Below are 20,409 nucleotides of genomic sequence, written 5' to 3'. Positions count from 1 at the left end.
TAAATTACTTAAATCCCTGCTAAATCCAACCCAAAAATTTGTAAAATTTTATACACATATCAAACATCATTTATAAATTTTTTTAAAAATTTCATGAAAAATAATATACTCTTATAATATAAATTAGAATATACAATTTAGAGAATAAAACTATGGATTTTTTGTTATAAAAAAAAGTCTGTCTTAATATAATTTTTTTGTTCTCTCCTATGGATGTGTATTTAGCACACTACTCTCCCAAGCAAAAATTTCTCTCTCGACCATTTCAAACTACTCTTTTTCATGTCTATCTCTATTTTTTTATACTATCTCTAAATTGAATTTTAATATCATAATATAATTTGTATTAATTATTATAAACTTTTATTATATAAAAATAATCATTTCTGTCCTACGATATAGATACATAAATTAAAATACTGTTACTCTTTATTTTTATAAGCATTTAATTGTTTACTTTTTTATCGGCACTTAATTGTTTACTTGATCCCTCTAATTTAGATTGTCACACGATTTTGATCTTCACCGTTTTATCTTGAAGAAATCAAATACCCTAATTTTAAAAATCAAACAAACACAATCCTCATATAATTTTTTTTTTATCTAAAATCTTCGAAATCTTATTTTAAATTCCTAGGTCAAGAAGGCTTTTATAAAAAAAATGGTTAAAAATATCAATAATATTTTTTTAGTATTATTATTATATTAATTTTTTATAATGTATTGAAATTATTTATTTATTTATTCATTTTAAACACTAAGTTTATTGACCTACATAAAGAGTTGAGCATATAAATTTATTAAAGGATAATTTTATGACTTATTTTAAAAAAATCACTACAAAATAAGTTACCATAACAATCAGATTATTAGACCTTAAAAATAGGTCCACATCATATAAATAATTTTGACTCAATTCATATAAACCTTAAACTACCTATTTTTATTCGTCTCATGCCTTGAGTAGTCATGATTTTAATTTTTATATTTTTTTTGTAGTTTTTTGTTTCCTTTATCTCATGTAACAAATAGAGTTTTCTATATTAACTTATTATTTGGTTAGCTAATTAAATAATAGGTCAAGCCTATCGCAACATTTTAATATGCTATGGATCGTTAAGTAAGCTAACAAGATAAGATGTGTTTTAAAAAAGGTTATGCTTAAAAGATACTATGACAAATAATAGATCAAACAAGTCCTAAATTTTTAAACAGGTTGAGTCCATTTACCCAAAATGCAAAGTCTTGTTTGGCTCGATGTATTTTCAACCGTCTGTTCAATTCTGGCCATGTATTTAGGAAAATAAACTTTAGGAAAGCAAAGCCAACTTTATTGATTTCTATGTCCTGAGGGAACTAATCTTAGGAGATATAATTTGATGTATAACTTATTTCTTAATTATGATATAAATGTTTGTCTTTATAATTTATATATTGATTGTTATTCTTTTTAATTATATGTAAAATCACTCTAGATTTTAAAACAGAAATTTGCTTTTCCTAAAGTGGGTCTGCAACGTGAATTTGAGTTCAGAATACAGAAGTGGGGACTGATCTAGGGTTTGTGACTGTACATGCTATAAATATAAATTATTGAGCATCGAAGGAGTGTCTCTCTTTTTCACTCACTCTGCACCCACCATTACTCAGCACTGCCACTCTTCAATCACACTAATGGCTGTCACCTTCTCAGATCCTCACACCGAAGAGGGCATCAAATCCCTCGATCAATTCCTTTCTGGGAAAACCTATATCTCTGGGTAACACTCATAATATCAACTCAATTTTTATGAAAAAAAATTGATTTTTTACTGTTTCTGATATTTGGGTTATTGAATCTGTGTGTGGGTTTTCGAGTTCAGGGATCAATTGACAAAGGATGATATCAAAGTGTATGCAGCTGTTGTGGAAAAGCCAGGAGACTCTTTTCCTAATGCTGCTAAGTGGTACGATGCCGTCTCTTCTCAACTTGCTCCAAGGTTTGTTCCTCTCTCACTTTTTTTTTCCTGCTGCAAATTATAGTTTTGTTTTTCTTTATTAGATTTTGCGAATTTTGATTTTTGTTAATTTCCATTTTTATTTGAGTAGCTTCCCTGGGCACGCTCAAGGGGTAAGATTCAGTGGCGCTGCTGCTCCAGCTGAAGCTGCACCTGCCAAAGCGGTATGCTTTTTCCTTAATTTTATATTTTGTTGTTGCCTTTTTTCTAAAAATCGTTTGTTATATTGAAAATGCATGTATGTATCATTTAGTATTTGACTTTTTTAGTAATTTAGGGCGCTCGATAGCTAGACTTTTAATTTATATTAAAATATGTGAAAGTTATACGGAATTTGTTGTTAATACTTAATAGGAAACTAATAGCAAAAGCCTTATCTTATCTTAATAAGAGTGTGGCTGTTTGGGGGTGATTGATTGCCATGCATATTGCTATTATGAGGGACGTATGGGAATGAGTAGCTCAGTAGAAATGTTAAGTTTATTTTCATACATTAAAAAGGTTGATAAATGTATGCTAAAAAAATTTAAGCCATTGGATTATGACTGCAGGACCTTGCACTTGCAGTTGCTGTTCTGACAGCAGGCAATTCTGCTCCAGTTAGTTCATATAAGAGATAGGAAGTGGAGATTGCCTGCAATCAGTGTGTGAAAGTAGAATCATTACTGGCTATTTTGTTTTTCAAATTTCATAAATGAAATATAAATTAAAGAAACTTGAGCTGCGGGATCATGACTGCAGAGTTGACTGCATTAAAATTGAATGTAGAGAATCTTGGTCTAAAAGAAATGGACGATGCTGACAACCATTGTCTCTCTCTTTCTATATGTGTGTGTGTGATTTTTTATCTGGATTTTCCGCATTTAAATTTTATGCAATCAGCCCCAGTCATGATCCCATGCAATGTTATTAGACTAGTTCAGGGCACTTGATCACTGATTGAACCAATGACTTTATAATATGTGAATTTGAAATCAAATAATCCATTTGGGTGAACAACTGACTTGAAGTACTTTGATATTGAGTTTAAGAAAGAACAGAGCTTGATTATGTAACCATATTCATATGTAACATAACATGTTTACTATATAGTTCCTGAACGTTATAAGTATTAGCCAAGATTGCAACATTGAAGGCTCATTTTAGAGTTGAATAACACTATAATTTGCTTTTGACTTGAGATAGTTACTTGAGTTTTATACCCCATGCAGAGTAGTAGCAGTTTTGATTGAATTCATCATGATGTGATTACTAAGTGAAATTGTTGTTATCTATGATAATAATATTGAAATGAATGGAAGTACTTGTATTGTAAAATTATATAAATAGACTTTTGACTTTATAGTGTACAGATATACTTATTGTGAAATGTAAGATATTATTGTGGTTGTACTGAAGCTGCTAAGTGAACTAATTCAACTAATTTGATCATTGGGATTTGTTTGAATTTGTCAGGCTGCCACTGCTGAAGAAGATGATGATGATCTTGATCTCTTTGGTGATGAGACAGAGGAGGATAAGAAGGCAGCAGAGGAAAGGGAGGCTGCTAAAAAGCCTGCCAAGAAAAAAGAGAGTACGCTTTAAGTCTCCTGACTGTAAATTGTAATTTTTGGTCCATGAAACATTTCTCAATTCCTAGAAATATAATATTGATAGAAGCCATACTTGAATTTGTCTATTCGACCTAAAATTGCATAGTTATTTGGGGAAAGTAGGAATGTCTTGTTATATGGTAGATTAATAATAGGTCAAATTTGATTCTATTTTCTTAATTTCTCACATGGACTATTTTCTTATCGCTAGATCTTATTTTCTTGCTGAAAGCGTTTGACACTGTGACTTAATTGACATTTTATAGGTGGCAAGTCTTCTGTCCTTCTCGATGTTAAGCCTTGGGACGATGAGACCGACATGAAGAAGCTGGAAGAGGCTGTCCGTAGTATTGAGATGCCTGGTTTATTGTGGGGAGCATGTATGAAATTTTCATAAACTTTTGCATATTTGATGCATTTAACTTCTTTCAAAATTATATTTTATCTAAAATGTTTGTTTCAATTGGTACAGCCAAACTAGTTCCCGTGGGATATGGTATCAAGAAGTTGCAGATCATGATGACTATTGTTGATGACCTTGTATCAGTGGACACTCTTGTTGAGGAACGCTTGACAGTTGAGCCATGCAACGAGTATATCCAGAGCTGTGACATTGTTGCATTCAACAAAATCTAAGTTTTCTTGTTGACTTTTGAGTTTGGCCATTTTCAAGCGGCTGATCAGTCTGTTACTCTTCCTTTAATCGTTCATGTTTGGTCTGTTTCAATGGTGGTTTTCTTGCAAGAATTGTGAGAAGTAAAAAGAGATATTATAGATATATCAAGTATCCATGTTATGGTGGTTTTCTTGAATTAGATATATGGGATTAAAATAACTGAACGATGTGCTTCCATTTAAATTTTGATAAGTTTCTCTAAACCTCTAAATTTCATTGAATGAGCTTCAGGCTATATAGAATAAAACCAGTTTGGTTTTTGACTTATTATGATAATTATATCATTTTCTTTTCAAGCTATTTATTGGTGCTTAGGGGTTCTCGAAACCAACCAAGAATATGCCATCGTTTGAGTGCATGCCTTCACCAACGCCAAATTTGCTGACCTTAGCTTCATCAGCACCACCGAACAATCATTATTGCTACCACCGTTACTACTACAATATCCAAACAAATTTTGATTTGATTCCAAGACATAATACATATTGTTGTAGTATTACACCAAATACTAAATATGTTAAGGGATATTTTGTGCATTTCACCAAATATAATTTCCTTCAAATTTTTTGTCATGTTAGCCTTGATTGTTTTGACTATATTTAATGCAACTGCTTTGCCTGTTCAAACCCAATTCAGCCAAGTTGTTTCAACTTTTAACATATTCACATAACTTCTACAGTTATAAAACACTGACTTTTACCAAATTCTTTGCCTGTCTTCTCATTATCACCTTTGTTTTGTAAAGTTCATTTGTTCTGATTGGAACTTTATTTGATTTAGTATTTAATAATTGGAATTTTGATGTTTGAAGAGGTGAAAGATGATATTGACCTTCCATAATTTCAGAAAATGTAATGGTACTTGACTAAATTACCCTTTATTGATGTTCTTATTCAGCAAAAAAATATTATTTTTTTGTCAGCATAAAAAAATATTATTTAACTTAGTGGAGGTATTACTATTAAGAGTAAAAAATATTTTTTTAAAAAATAATATATTCCTTTTTTAAAAACAATAGTTTTTCTTCTTTACAATGACTAATACTTTTGTAACATGTAGGATAGAAATTAAATTCAGTAAGAAGCTCTACTTTCAAACAGTTGCTCAACTTCAAATATGAAAATATAATATTAGTTATAATTCTTTGCAAGACATTAAAGTAAATGTCCTAAAGCACTATGTTGCATTTGGGGGCCTGTGATAACTGAATATAATTGCTCTCATTTGTTTGGTACAAGAAGTTGCCTCGACTATTAAGAAACCACGCAAAACTTTTATTTTCTTGATGCATCAGGGATTCAGAACGAAGTAGCCTTACATAATAAGTAAGGGTGTATTATGAAACATATCACTATTTGATCATCGACCCAATAAAAAGAATATTTTTACCTATCAATTGTTTCATTCTAATCTATAAAATATTAAAAACAACTTGTCTACTAACATTAGAATTTAGAAATGCATATTGAAAAAGTAGTTAAGATTAAAAAAAATGCTTTAATTGCGGGTCAAACAAATGTCCAAATCAGAAGTCTTGAGTCACATTTATTTATGAGTGACATAAAGTTAGTTGAGAGACTTAAAAAATTGGGACTAATGCAATTATAGGGCACCATCACCTTGTCGTGCTATATAGTATATACATATATCCATGGTCCTTCTTAAGTTGTTGGATCCATTCATAATTGGTGTTATCGGTGACTCCTATCATCTATGATCTGTCTCACGTGCATGGCAAGACAATTTTTAAATATTTTTGAAAAAAATAGTTAAATTTAAGTGAATTGTCAGTAAAATATTTTTTAAAAAAGAAAAGGGTAAACTCTCGTTTTAATAATCAAGATTATAAACTAACGGGAGTTCAATTTAATGGTGGAATATCAAAAATATAATTATTTGAAAATTATTTTAATACATTGGAGCATTGGAGCAGTCATTGACAGACCTGGACATTTGTTTCTGCTTCTTTGTCGTCGTCTCAAATCCGCTTTGATCGTTGTCTTCATTGTCGGAGGTGAGAGGCGGTGGAGGACGTGGTCGGCGGTGTGGCGATGGATGTAGAAGCCAGAGAGAAAGGGAATCAAGAGGAACTAATCGATGATGATGATGATTCTCAGTGTTTTTTTTTTTCTTACTTTTTTAATTATTTTATCCATTTCTCACTTATAATAATTTCTAAAATTTCAAAACTCAAAGCAAGATTGAAATTGGATTTAATTTTTAATAATTTTAAAATTGAAAATAAAAAATTAACCCAATTAAATCTAAGAGAATGTTTGGAAAGAGATTTTTCTTTTCATTCTACCAATTTAGGATTCTTGAAAAATACAAATTTTTTACCTACCAAACACCCCTTAAAAACACACACACACACATATATATATATATATATATATATATGCTTTTGATTGTAAATTCTTGAAATCTAATTAATTCTTATAGATAAAAAAATCTAACTCACCCCTAAAATTATATGAACAGTAAAAAGGGTAATAAATGGATAACAAAATCACACAAAAACTACCAAACAACACACATGATAATAATTAATAACTATTCCGTGTTTTGTTAAAATTTCCATTCAAAAAGTTTGAAGGTAACTTCTGTAACTGCATTTCTACAACAAACGCGGTAAAAAGATGGCGTGTTTTAATAATTATTCCATAGAAACTGCTGATGGTTTGTGTTAGAAATTCCACCAAGTTTTTTTTTCTCCCACTACGAATTTTACTTTATTTTATGATATAAAAGAAAGAGTCATAAATTCTGAAGTGGTAAAAATAACGAGACTTTTTCCTCAGTGGAACAAACCTCAGAAAAAGGTCTTCTCTTCTCTCTTTCCCTCACTCTCAGAATCTCACGGTACTAAGCTCCGAGTTCTTGCTTTTAATTTGTCTTTTTAATTTTGTAAGTTCACTATGATAAATCCTGAACCTTTCTGCTCTCATGCAATTTTTATTTTTTATTTTTTCAGTTTATGCTTTTTTTTTTTTTTTTTGCGGTTGATTGTGTATGATTTCGAGCTTAATTTGGCCATTGGAGTATATGGGTATTGATTGATTGAAACCCCATTTGAAAAAAAATTGTGCTTTATTGACAAGTTCTTTGTTTTCTTCTTAATTTTCAATTGGGGGTTGGTTACGCCTTCTCTCTACTGTTACTGTCTCCGAGGTTATGATTCATGATAAGTTTTCTTTGCATCATGCATGAATTTTGTTATTCCTTTATTCACCTTTTATAAAAAAAATCCTTTAAGGAAAAACTTGATTTCATTTCAATTTGTTTATTATGATGAATATGCAGAGTATTTCCCCCCCTATTGTTACTGTTGGACCTAATTCCTTAACTGTTCTTTGCTGTGCTGATGGCCGGATATATGGTTTTTTTGTCTGAGGAAATTGTTGTGTTGGGTAATTTTACACTGATTTCTAGCATCTGGTTTAACGGGTTCATTCAATTGATGATTTGCACTTTGTGATCTGATTGTGAAATTAGGGGTGCTTGCAACACAATTTCTATTGGTTAATGTTTGTTGAAATTCACAGGATTACTAGTGAAAGTCATTACATGGAAGGTGAGACCAGCATCATTTTGTGAGCCCAATAAATTTCCATTGATAGTAAAAAATGTGTCAAAGGATGGGTTGCTATCATTTCCCTCATCAAATTTGTTCTAGTGTTTCATAATTTGATCCAAAGATATGACACTGTAGCAACAGCTTCTCTGTTCATGGTAGTCTTGACTCTTGACTTGTCCTTGGTCCAAATTTAAGTTATAGGATGGTTTAATGTGCTTTTATGTATATACATAGCCATCACTCACTTTTGGCGAGATAACCTGTTCTTGTGTGTTACTAAGTTGGTGGCGGTTTAGGATACACATGGATACTAGCATAGCCAATTGGCCTATTGAATCTTCATGTCTTTTTGATTAAATAACTCTTTTTTATTTCTGATTATGTGTGAGTATATTTGACAAAAAACGAAAGTTGAATTTTGGTGCAGATTTTACAAATTAAATATTGTTTAAAAGAAAGATGTCAAGTGGAGCAACACACTGGTGTTATGCATGCAGACAGCCAATTGTGCTTGATGGGAGAGATCCTGTTTGCCCTTACTGTGATGGAGGATTTGTGCAAGAACTTGACGAGTTGCGAGGAATTGCACCCAACCATAACCATACCTTTTCGTCACAGTCAGGAGACTTTCATCAAATGCCTGACATTTTCGATGCTATACATGCTTTTATGGGGCAGAGAGGTTCTGACCAGAGATTTGGGCTTATGGACGCCGTTGATAATTTCATGAGGCATAGAATGGCCGGAAGAAACTCAAACTTTGATGTTAGAGGGAGGTCTGGTTCTCTCCCAGTTCCTGAACAGAGTTGGGGCGTTTATAGTTCCGGTCCTTATTTAATATTTCACGGTCAAGTTCCTGGATTCACCTTGTCTGCTGGCAGCCCAAGAGGTGGTCCTAGGCGTGTTGATTTTGGTGACTACTTTATGGGTCCTGGACTGGAAGAACTTATTGAGCAACTCACCATGAATGATCAGCGTGGTCCAGCCCCAGCTGCACGATCTTCAATTGATGCAATGCCTACTATTAAGATAACACAGGCGCATCTTCGCTCGGATTCACACTGTCCAGTTTGTAAGGAAAAATTTGAATTGGGCACTGAAGCCAGAGAGATGCCATGCAACCATATTTACCATTCTGACTGTATTGTTCCTTGGTTGGTTCAGCATAACTCATGTCCTGTTTGCCGTGTTGAGCTGCCACCTCAAGGACAGGCTAGTTCCCGTGGTACTCGAAGTTGGGGAGGAAGGAATGCCAGCAACAGCAGCAGCAGTGGCAGCAATGATAGCTCCAGGGGCAGAGAGAACAGCCATCAGAACCATGGAAGGAGAAATCCATTTTCATTTTTGTGGCCATTCCGCTCGTCTAACTCGAACAATAATCATTATTCTGAGACTGGGGGAAGCAGCTCTTCAACCACTCCTGACCAGAATAATGGAACAAGTTATAGCGGTTGGCCCTTTGATCGCTAAAAGTATCCTTTCTTCTCCTGGATAAGTACAATTTGCTGTCTAATAATGCTTGTAATTTAAAATGCCAAGGAAAGAGTTTATTAGTATTGTATTTTAAACTTAAGCTCATGTAAGGAAGATAGAAGTTTCTTAAAATCTTTGTACATGAAATTGCCTGGTTTGTTGAATCTCTTTGAAACTTTAATGCCGCACCTGTCATTATTCAATTTGATTGTATCTTGCTGCTTAGTTGGTTTGTTTGGTTCCTTTGGGGTCTTGGCAGCAAGCACAATATGCTAAAGACTAATGAGAGTGAATTTGGTTTGTTAGATGAATCTTTTAGCCAGTGAATGTGAATTGCCTGATGACAGATTAAGGTTGCTTCCTGAGATAACTGCATCATCAAGCTTATGGAGTGCACTTTTGAGAATGGTGTCAAGCTAATTCTCTTTTCTGTTTGTTAGCATGGTTCTTTCAAAACTCATTAGTGAGGTCTAGCAATGGAAGCCTTTAGAAAATACTTGGGTTGAGTTATGGCCAAAATACTATGGGAAATTTATAGGAATTTTGCCATACAATTTAATGTTTACATGTCCCTGCTCCCATCAGTCCCATGCCATGATGACTTATTGTCTTTTTGGTTTATCTCGAACAAAAGTTGAGAAAAAGTAAGATTTTACGTAGTCAAAGATTGTACATTGCATCCATCGACATTATTCTGATGTATATCGAAATTAATCGTAGTCAAAGATTTTATATTAGAATGCGTCTCGCAATGACTATAGTCATAAATACACAAGCACTTAAATGTTGTACGTTTTAAAGTCCTAGTTTGCTAACCCACCCATCAACAGCCTAAATAGGAAATTCATAGCATTGATTGGCCATGTAGATTGTGTGAAAGTTGGCAGCATAAAGAGATTCAAAACCCTTGATAGCAGATAGTTTCAAAGCTTAAATTAATGGAAAAATTAGTTTAAATTGTTACAATTATCTATTTTGAAAATGTAAAAATTGATTAGTTTCATCTTAAGGCATCCTATTGCTGTGAGAACTTCGACTTACACGATGTAATATGTAGTGTATTGGAATTTTATTTAATTTTGTAATGAAACACGGAGATAGTCACCGGATTGAGTCTATATATGGAAGAGTAGGAATGTAGCCTAGAGTCCTAGACTTAGATGAATGTGTGTTTTCTTGTGTCCAGATAATCATAGATGAATGATAACGATCAACAAGAGTGGGGGCCAACTTGGCAACTTCTAATATTTATGTATTTATTTATTTATAACTTGCTTTATTTGACTTTTTCATTTAGATAAAAGTTAAAATTATTGTAGTTAAGTTTCTTTATACATCATATATCATATTTAAAATTTATAAATAAAATAAAGTAATAAGAATCAAAAAGTATTTTATTATATTTATGAAAAAAATAATAACCTGTCTAATAAAATAAATATTATACTTAATTGACATTACAAAACTTAAACTAGAGAAAATTTATTTTTTATGAAACATTAAATATAATTTTAAAAATAAAATAAAGAAAAGCAGGAAGAGGGAATATCATTCATTTCTTGTTTTTAGTTTACATAACAATAACATGATGGATTGTGATTTTTATTTGTGTTAATAACTAAAAAATAAATTTAATTAACAAAAAAATATTCAACATGAAGATAAGTTAACAAAAGATATTTTGGGTAATTAAGGTTATAATCAACTAAAAGAAAAGGTAGATAAATAGATGAGTGTTCATGCTTGTTTTCAAATCATATGAAGTGTCACTATGAGCTAGTAAAGTAAACATAGAAGTTGAACTATCGAAACATTACATTATTTTCAAATTTTAACTTATTTAACTGAAGATTTTTTATGTTTGTTTTTAGTTTTTCATTTTATGGTTAAAGCTATAATTACTATTTTATTAAATAAAAATAAATTTTCTCAAGTTTTTTTTTTATAAAAATTTAATTATCCATTTACTTCGTATAGTTTTCAAATTTAATTCGTTTAGTCCCTATAATTAATTAGTAAATTTTTTAGTCCCTTAACATTTATATTTTAATTCTCAAAAATTCTTAATTATTAAAAAAATTTAACTAATGAAATAAAAAATATTTACAAAAATCTTTTAGAAATTCAAATGTAAACTTCATGTATTAAATTTTTTTTCATTAAACTGAAATTTAAAAATTTATTTATTAACTATAACGATTAAAAGTAATAAATTTAAAATTATAAAAATTAAATGAGTAAGTTTTATAAATATACTCATTAACGAAAATAAAGTGTTAATAATTAACCAGTATCTTTATCATGATCTTGCTTTTGTGATTTTGTCATGTACACAGAAAAACAAAAGGTGGGACCCTGTTGGCATGCATGCATTAATTACCACGCCTAGGAGTCACAAGCAGCATAATTCTCTGGCACCAAAGGTTTGTATATCTGTCACAAAAAATACAAACAACAAGAAGGGTCGCATATCAAGAGGTACTACATATACTTTTTTTTCTCCTGATCATTGTTCTTTTTAATGGTTAAATAATTAAAATAATAAAACATTTGTTGTGAAAATTATAGGAGAATTTAAAAATAGTTACAAATAATATAATTTATGTATTTCAATAAAAATCCTTTTTTCTTTTAATTATTTAGTTATTGTTCTAAGAGTATTGGTTGATATTTGTCTTTTTTTATATACCAATGGTTATTTTTGCATTGAAAAATATTACTTGGACAATCTTAAGTTATTTACAACAAGAAGCGTTGCATATCAAGAGTTACTGCATATACTTTCTTTTCTGATCATTGTTCTTTTGTAATGGTTAAAGAATTAAAATAGTAAAATATTTATTGTGAAAATTATAGGAGAATTTAAAAATAATTGCAAACAATATAATTTTTTTGTATTTTAATAAAAATATTTTTCCTTTAGTTATTTAGCTAGTGTTCTAAGAGTATTGGTTGATATTTGTCTTTTTTTATATATTAATGGTTTTTTTTGCATTGAAAAATATTTTTTGGACAATCTAAGTTATTTATAATTTGAGAGAGAAAGAAAGAAATGAGAGATAAATGATTGATTTAATTGGTGGTGTATATTGTAATAAGAAAAAAAAGAATTTTTAATTGAGTGTTTGAAATTTTTGGTTTTCAAAATATAATCACTTTTTTGCATTTGATGTGGCACTCTCGGGGTATTGTTGTCCTCAAAACCCCTTAACCCTACGGGAATTTTTTTTTTATAGATGAAAAGTAGTAAAAAATAAAAAAGTAAGGTAATGGACAAATTATGCTTTTCTTTTTATTACGTTATTTATTATATGAACTTATAGACACATTAAACTGATGAGTAGCCAGGTAAATGATAGATTCTCCACACACTGCGCAATACGCATGTTAAAAAGTTGGATCGCTACTAATTGAGTTTTAAAATCACTGGCTATTTTTATATTTTCCTATTGATATTTAGGAAAGAAGGTTGGACTTTGAGATGATAAAAGAAATAATTACTCTCTGATCCACGTTTTCTTCATTTTATTTTCATGTTAATTTCAAATGAATTCACAAAAGATTAATTTCATGTTATAGATTAGAATATATAATTTGAATATGCCCTTGTAATATTCTCTCTTCCTTTGATGTGTTTTCACACATTATTTCTGCAACTAGCTAGCCATTCAATAAAGTGGATATTCTCATATCACTGGTTAATTGTGTCAATGTCAACTGTTAGATTTGGCTACTCTCATATATTGCTATACAATGAAGCTGGGGCAGACTTAACAGGGGAAGGACATGCAGGCTCTAATCAAACCACACTACTTTTTATCATATATATGAAATTATTGGGATATTTGTAGTACTTTTGGCTATGGAAAATTATTGGAGACAAAATGGACAGTTCACATGCTCTACTCTACACAACCCTTTTTGTATTCTTTTATAATAAGAAAATTAGAGAGGGAAAAAAAAAGTTAAAGGATTCACCTAGCAAACAAAATAGAGCCAACTGTGATGCTGCCAACTTGGACTAAACTTTGAGTACTTAGTTATCTTTGGAAGCCAACACCTAGCTAGCCGCTAGCCACAAGTGCATAAAGAAAAACCAAGATATCTTGTCACATTAATTTGTGTCTTTATTTATTGTTGTTATTCTTCTTCACTTTGAGTTTGTGATTGTGTTTGATCTCTAATCAATTTGACACCTAGCAGGCTCACTACCACCAGTTATTGCATCCATATTGGGGTGGGATTTCAGACCAAAATCCAAATGATTTTGATAGTGAAACGATGCAAAGAATGGAACTAAAAGTAGGAAGTGACGGCAAAATTTTAACCCCACTTGTTGGTGCTTACAAGATAAGGTAAAAGTGAATGATTCAATGAACGTAGTTTGAAGGTCTAAAGGAACAAAATGGAATAACATGTACACGACCTTTTCTCCAAAGTTACCCCCTTAACTTTTGCATAATAAAATATACTAAGGTCAGTTTGCATAAGTTTCTTTATAAAAATGAAATAAGTTTATCTCAAGCAAGCTAAAACTAGTGAGAATCTAAATAATTTTAAACAGTTTGATTTTAACTTATACATAAGTTAATGGAAAAGCTTATTTTATTTTTATTACTTTTTTCTTCTGAGTATTTACGAAGAAATTTATCTAAATAAAGCCTTAAATTAAATAATAACCGATAACTGAAAACAGAAACATAAAATGTGGAAAAAAAATAGCCGTATGACTTTTTCAAAGGTGCTGCAATCTCTCAATTAATTCAGAAGGAACTAGGAATCTTTAACATCCAAGCAGTAGTAATAGGGTTATCCTCCCTCCTGGAACTAATTAATTGAGGTAGCTTCAACAATGAAGATGAATTTGAGTTCCTATCAGACCAGGACATTGCAGCAGAAACAACTCCAAAAAGTAACAACACTGTCAATGACAAAAACTTGCTATGTCAAAACTTAAAACTACTTTTCAAGAAACAACTATGACTTGCACATGTTTGTTGTATTAAAGATTAACATAACATGATCATGAAAAAAATGAGCAATCAACACATGCAAACATGCAGGGTTACACATATTAGCTATACCTCCATACGTTCAGCAAAGTCCAGGGCCTTAAAAATTATTTCTGGGACCGACAGTGAGAGTATAAGTGGTGAAGTAAGCGTGTACGGCAGAGGCCTATTGGGAGATCAAGCACTGAAAATCAACATGATGAAACAATAAAGAAGTAGAAGACTTGGATTTCATTTCATAATTAAAAAATACAAAGTAGAATCATGCCAATTCCTAGCATTTCAACTGTTCAATATACTTATTTGCTGAAGCTGAATACAAAAAGGTACAACTCACATTCATAAGTTGATTGTATCAAATTTCAGTATTAGCTTTTAATCGAAAGATAAGAAAGAAAATGAAAAATCTAACACTTTAGCAAGACGGATGAAGAAACCTTATAAAGGGGAGTCGATTTTTTTTCCCTTTATAATTATTTAGATGTCCAACTTTTAATAGTAATTAGAATAGTAATTAGAATTTAACTTGGAGGACAGAGATTGTCAGAAAGTGGGTCTTTTATGAGTTTAACTCATCCCTACAGAGATTCTAACATCTAAGCTTAACTCATCCCTACAGAGATTCTAACATCTAAGCTTCACTTGCGAGCAGTCTCACCTTGAATTACCTTAAAAACAAAGGGCATGTCTTAGTATTTCCATGAAGAGTGATATGTGATAAACATTGTTGAAATCTAGTAACTAACATGATACTCATACATTCAATGTTGTAATACACAAAATGGTTTCCATAAACAGGTTCATATTATACCATATAAGATTGCAATAATATATATTAGTTATTTACATGTTACAAATGAAACAACTTTATTCTCCAATGTGGAGGGCAATATCACTCTAAACACATCCCTGTTTAGTCAGAATTTGCTTACAAGAGCCTGCTAAGCCAGTTGGAAGGAAGCAAACCATTTAAAAGTTATTCAAAGTGACAGTATCCAAGTTAATTAAGTTAAAAAAATTAACATATGCATGCTCCCGTGGGAACACTCACATGCAGATCAAGAAGAAACACAAAACATTGGTAGTAGAAAAAAAATATATAAAGAGCAAAAAATGGCGCAACTTGGTGCCTGCAACCAGTATTAACACAAGGAAAAAATGAATAAACTTACAGATGAGACACTAAAAATGAATAAAAAATTATAAGAACCAAAATAGAAAATAAAATTTAGGAGAATTTAAATAAAATTTTAGAAACCAAAAAGCATTCAAATATTATATTAATTAGCTACAAGTTTATAAGTTAAATATATAATTCTAATTCCAATAAGATAAAATTCCTAAATAAAAAACAATATCAAACCAAATTTTCCCCACAAAATCAAAACCATTATTAACACTAGTAGATTAGCCAGAATGTGCACAGTGGTTAGATATCCTGTGTTTCACAAGTTGTGGAAATAATGTATTTAATAGAAAATTAATAATATATCAATATCGTCCACACATTCGTATTGTACGGAAGAACATTGTGTATCATATTCATAGTTACGGTCTCTCTTGTAGGTCGCCATGCATTAAAAAATGACCACTGAAAAGGTTTAAGCGGATCCATTTCGATCAAACAAACTATTTGAGTGGGGTCTGTAGAATTTGGACAGTTGGGAGAAATGGGATTTTGTCACAAGTAAAAAATCGATGATATTCAGTGCATTTAATTCAACCTTCCCTAGGTGACTCATTAATTTTTACTGAGTTGACATGATTTAATTTGTTATTTTTAAAATATCATTCATTAAAACCTGTTATCATAAATAAAAAAATTATTAAAAATTAAATTAAAATCAAATGAAAAATAGTTTATAAATAATAATATTATTATTTTTTTTTGTTTATATGTAAATCCAGATAGAGCAATAACTTGAACTAGAGATCCCTTAACACGGATTTATTTAAATTTGGTTAGCTTAAAACGGTATCCATTTTAGAAATTAATCACCCATTCCTTATTCTTACAGTTTATTATTCGACACAAGTTGTTCATTAACGCGTTAGACCCATAACTTCTACTAATATAAATATAAATTTGCTGCATAATTTGTGTTTTGTGTGATGAGTGGCGGGTTAGAACTTAGAATGTATAATTTGCATGTTCCAGCCACTGAAAGCTTACCGCCAACAATCAACTGTAGAATCATAAGAACCAACATCAAATCACACATATTCTGGGTCTTTCATTTTATTCATTCAACTTTCTCCCCTCATTTTACTGAGAAGGAGAAGAAACAAACTGTCTCGGTAAACTAAAAAGATCTTTCCCTTCAAATGGAGAACCCCACTCCCGGGAACCAGCAGCAGATGTCTCAGCAGAAGCTACTCCATCTTGCAATCCAGGCCTGGGAGCATTCATGCTCCTATTTGTGGGCACTGGTCTCATAGATGATTCAGCAACAACTCCTAAAGCATTTGAGTCATACATCTGAGCACTACTACTCCTTGAAAACGGTGAAAATCCTAGCCATAAACCATTCGACCTTGGTGAAGCTAAACTTCTGTCCAAGGACCAGTCTATGTTTGTATAATCAAACTGCACGGTCCCACCAGTGCTCCAGTCTACTGGAGAAGAAGCCCCTGATGAGCCTGCTGATCCTAGACCGGAAAAGAGTCCTAGAGAAGTAGCAGCAGCAAGTGGTGCAATTGCATCTGTTCTATTCCAAATTCTATTCCCTTGATGATCTACTGAATTGCTGCTGCTACCAACAAACTGTTGTTGAGGTTGATACTGAAGTTGGTGGTCCATTTGATTGGAATTGAGATAGTTTGGACTGAGGCTTCTAGTGCTAGGAGCATGAGATATAAAGCCATTATTAGATCTGACAGCATCTGAACTGTTAGTTGGATACCGACCAGCGGCTATTTCAGGAGGTGATGAGATCATGCTTGTGGCTGGAACTTGCTCTTCATTTACAGTCTGGGGCTGCTGCATCATGATTAATGGTTCCCTGGCTACTCCAGGTTGAAGGTTCTTAAAATCACCTCCAGCAGGCATATATTGTGCTTCGGACTTAGCAGGTTGGGGTGACATTTGCAACGGTGATGCCAGTGAATAAGAAATGGAAGGATTAGATTCTGCACTTGGCCACCTTTTATCAGCTGGTACAGTAGCCTGTTGGGGCTTTGCCCATTCAGACTTAGGTTGGATTCTCTTTAGAGGTTGCGTATTTCTATTGCTAGAATCTGAAGATACTCCAATCGTCAATGCAGCCTTTGTATAGTTAAAATCCTTGTCATCTTTTTTGGGTTGATTTGGTAAAGGAACAGGTTTTGTTTGTGGCCTTGAGTTCTGACTTGCAACTCCTGACTGCTTAACATTGTTAATAATAGGAGGATCACCAGTTTCCTCTGGTTTTGGTGGAGCAGATGGTGGATCAAGTTTGAACTCTCTCAAGGTCTCTGCAGCCCTATCAAGATCACCCTCACAATTAACAATCACTCTTTCGACCTCCTGTTTTGAGCAATCATACTTGGTTACCATGTCTGCAATCCGAGCAAGCTCACCTGATATGTCAATTTTCAAATTGCCCCTACCTATGTTTGTATCCTTGTTACCATCTGCATCTTCACCACCTTCAAACAGCCACGCTACTGATTCCTCCACCCTACCTTCATTTAATATCAGTGCCATTGTTGCCCTTTCATGAGAAAATCCCATTGCCACAAGCTGTTGAGAAAGTGCCTCAAGTTTCCTTGACATAAGATAACCAGTACACCTCTCATGCAATTCCTGTGCTCGCCTTTCCTTCTGCCGTTGATGTTTTCTCTCATTCTTCTGGCGGATTTTCTCTCGCTTGTCATTATCAGCTCCTGGTACTGATTCCGGTCGAACAGAAACATTAGAACTTTTCTCTTTATGTTCTTCGGACTCACCAGACCAACTACCATTGTTAGAAACAGAATCATACTCAACACCAGCAACCACTGAGCTGACAGGATGTTCATCTGTCTCATCTATGTTCCGAAAACGACCATTAGAATGTATTGGTGAGGTAGGTGTCGGTGACATGTCCAGAGTATGGAATGTTCCTAATAAGGGGTTATATGCACTGGCTGGAACTCCAGCTGCTACATTACCAGATCCTGTAGGCTTTGCAGAAGCCTTCTGAGCTTCCTTGCTAGGCTTCCTGTCTTTAGACTTGGATCGGGATGCAGGAGACATCCTTAATAGTCAATGGCCCTGTAACATTAAAAGAAAACAAGTTATAGTACATTGCATTTTAATTACCAAATCAATACAGGATTACATGCATCAACAAAACACAAACCTATTGACCAAATAATATTCTGTTCAACCCCCCCACCCCCCCCCAAAAAAAAAGAAAAAACAAATCTGTTCAAATGAGGACCATCATGTTTGTATAGATCCTTTGGCAAAGAAGCAGCAGCTTACAAGTTGGGGGAAACTTGAAAAAAAAACTAATGAGAATGAAAACTAACTTCCATTCTCTAGTTTAAAGTATAACACACTAGACACTGTGGGGAGGGAGGGGGGACAAATGAACAAAGGCAAAAAGAAATTGAACAAGCCAAAAAACAAGTACATGTTAAAATAATTAAACAAAACCAAACAGTATATCTTCCCCTTATAAAGAAGTTTTAATAAAAATCATTGAGGAATATGGGAAGAGGGAGGGGGAAGGATTTCCTGTCCATACACTTTAATACATTTTAAAAAGAGAATTTAATCACACAGTAACTTTTTTTACCAATGATGTCTAACTTCATTTATATATGCAGCAACAGAAATTTATACAATTACACACAACCAATCTGACAGCAAAAAGCAAGATCCCTCTCTACACTGGAATGGCACAGTATCAAAATTGAGAATGTTTCAGTTGAATTTACCAGAAGAATGCACACCACTTATTAAAAAGACAACTGAGAGCAGGTATCATACAGTCCAGTATCATTTTTAACAAAAGTTCAGCTATTCAATCGTGCCGAAATTTTCAAATAATCAACCGTAAGACAATAAGAAAACCACCATTCCGTGTTCTCCCATCCTCCACCATTCCACTTATACATTAATCAACACAGTAAATGAAAGAAAGATTTTCATATTCCTCAAAGGTCATGACATGATTGGTGACTCCGCCAAATTTTCACACGATCACCCCACCCCTAACAAAAAATCCAAATTCTAGAGAACCAACCATGACCCCACAATCCCCCATAACACTGATATGTGATACGTCTATCCAAACACCAAAAAAATCCACTTTCTGGCAAAAAAAAAATCCCCAATGGCCACTCAGTACAAAAAATCTATAATCACACACATCCTATTCAAAATTATTTATAAAAGAAACGCAATCAAGGTTAAAATTACAAGAATCAGCACGCTATTCCCTCTATAGGATCCGTGATATTCATACTTCCCCAATCCAAACAGACCCGAAATCCCCAAATCCCACAAAAAGGAAAAATGCGGAATTCGAATTGCCGAATTCCGCGAGAGAGGATCATAGCTGCGGTTTGAGATTGAAAGAAAGAGAGAGAAAAAGCGAAAAATGGGAACACAAAGAAGAAGAACCAACCTGGGGTTCCGAAAATGGGAGCGTTGATGACGATGATGGTGACGGAAGGATCGCTGTTGAATGGCGAAATCGTTGGAGAGAGAGAGAACGAAGATAAATAAAAAGAGAGATAGGTTTTTCGAGGCTCAGACTGAATTTGACAGAATTAGGGTTTTGAAGAAACAGAGATCTGATAAAAGATAAAAACAACGACATGAAATTTTATAAACAAAATTTAACTTATAGAGTAAAATAATTAATTTTAATTGTTGATATAAGAAAATTAATCATTAGAGAGTAGTACTAGTAGTATTTATACATTAACTTTTCGATAATGATTGAGATTATTTCTTTTATTTTTATTCACTTATAAAAAGTCAAATATTTCTTTTGTATATTAGCATTTTAGTTTGTGTAATATATAAGATAATTATTCGATTTTACATATTTGAATTGAAATTTTACAAACATTTTAAAGTGTAAATATCATTGAAGTTTAAAATAAA

General features: G+C 32.4%; 3 protein-coding genes across 14 annotated transcripts; 2 read left to right on the top strand and 1 right to left on the bottom strand.

Moving 5' to 3' along the window:
* The first annotated feature begins 1,218 nt into the window (after window positions 1–1,218).
* On the top strand, window positions 1,219–4,424 carry LOC100816855 (elongation factor 1-beta 2). Its single transcript, XM_003545405.5, has 6 exons — window positions 1,219–1,760; window positions 1,863–1,979; window positions 2,089–2,161; window positions 3,453–3,570; window positions 3,856–3,969; window positions 4,062–4,424. The coding sequence occupies exons 1-6, from the start codon at window positions 1,675–1,677 to the stop codon at window positions 4,223–4,225; spliced, it is 672 nt and encodes a 223-aa protein (XP_003545453.1). The 5' UTR covers window positions 1,219–1,674; the 3' UTR covers window positions 4,226–4,424.
* A 2,457-nt stretch (window positions 4,425–6,881) lies between these two features.
* LOC100813674 (probable E3 ubiquitin-protein ligase RHC1A) lies at window positions 6,882–9,479 on the top strand. 12 transcript variants are annotated; one of them, XM_041009219.1, is made up of 3 exons: window positions 6,882–7,087; window positions 7,761–7,839; window positions 8,270–9,479. In XM_041009219.1, exon 3 carries the CDS (start codon window positions 8,302–8,304, stop codon window positions 9,310–9,312), a length of 1,011 nt encoding a protein of 336 aa, XP_040865153.1. In that variant the 5' UTR covers window positions 6,882–7,087; window positions 7,761–7,839; window positions 8,270–8,301; the 3' UTR covers window positions 9,313–9,479. The 12 variants fall into 12 exon arrangements, with proteins under 12 accessions (XP_040865153.1, XP_040865150.1, XP_040865154.1 ...); XM_041009216.1 differs by having other exon boundaries at window positions 6,895–7,087; window positions 7,811–7,997; XM_041009220.1 differs by having other exon boundaries at window positions 6,895–7,127; window positions 7,811–7,839.
* A 7,062-nt stretch (window positions 9,480–16,541) lies between these two features.
* On the bottom strand, window positions 16,542–20,117 carry LOC100812051 (uncharacterized). Its single transcript, XM_003545399.5, has 2 exons — window positions 19,925–20,117; window positions 16,542–18,561 (listed from the first exon to the last, which is right to left on the bottom strand). The coding sequence occupies exon 2, from the start codon at window positions 18,541–18,543 to the stop codon at window positions 16,594–16,596; it is 1,950 nt and encodes a 649-aa protein (XP_003545447.1). The 5' UTR covers window positions 18,544–18,561; window positions 19,925–20,117; the 3' UTR covers window positions 16,542–16,593.
* Between the last annotated feature and the right edge of the window lie 292 nt (window positions 20,118–20,409).

The sequence above is a fragment of the Glycine max genome, chromosome 14 (assembly GCF_000004515.6).
Source record: "Glycine max cultivar Williams 82 chromosome 14, Glycine_max_v4.0, whole genome shotgun sequence".
Lineage (NCBI taxonomy): Eukaryota > Viridiplantae > Streptophyta > Magnoliopsida > Fabales > Fabaceae > Glycine > Glycine max.
This window is presented reverse-complemented; position numbering and strand designations above follow the sequence as displayed.

Coding starts and splice junctions, on each gene's coding strand:
- LOC100816855 (XM_003545405.5), top strand. CDS start 1,675: ATGGCTGTCACCTTCTCAGATCCTCACACCGAAGAGGGCATCAAATCC. Junction 1,980..2,088: donor TCTTCTCAACTTGCTCCAAG/GTTTGTTCCTCT, acceptor TTATTTGAGTAG/CTTCCCTGGGCACGCTCAAG. Junction 3,571..3,855: donor GCCTGCCAAGAAAAAAGAGA/GTACGCTTTAAG, acceptor GACATTTTATAG/GTGGCAAGTCTTCTGTCCTT.
- LOC100813674 (XM_041009219.1), top strand. CDS start 8,302: ATGTCAAGTGGAGCAACACACTGGTGTTATGCATGCAGACAGCCAATT.
- LOC100812051 (XM_003545399.5), bottom strand. CDS start 18,543: ATGTCTCCTGCATCCCGATCCAAGTCTAAAGACAGGAAGCCTAGCAAG.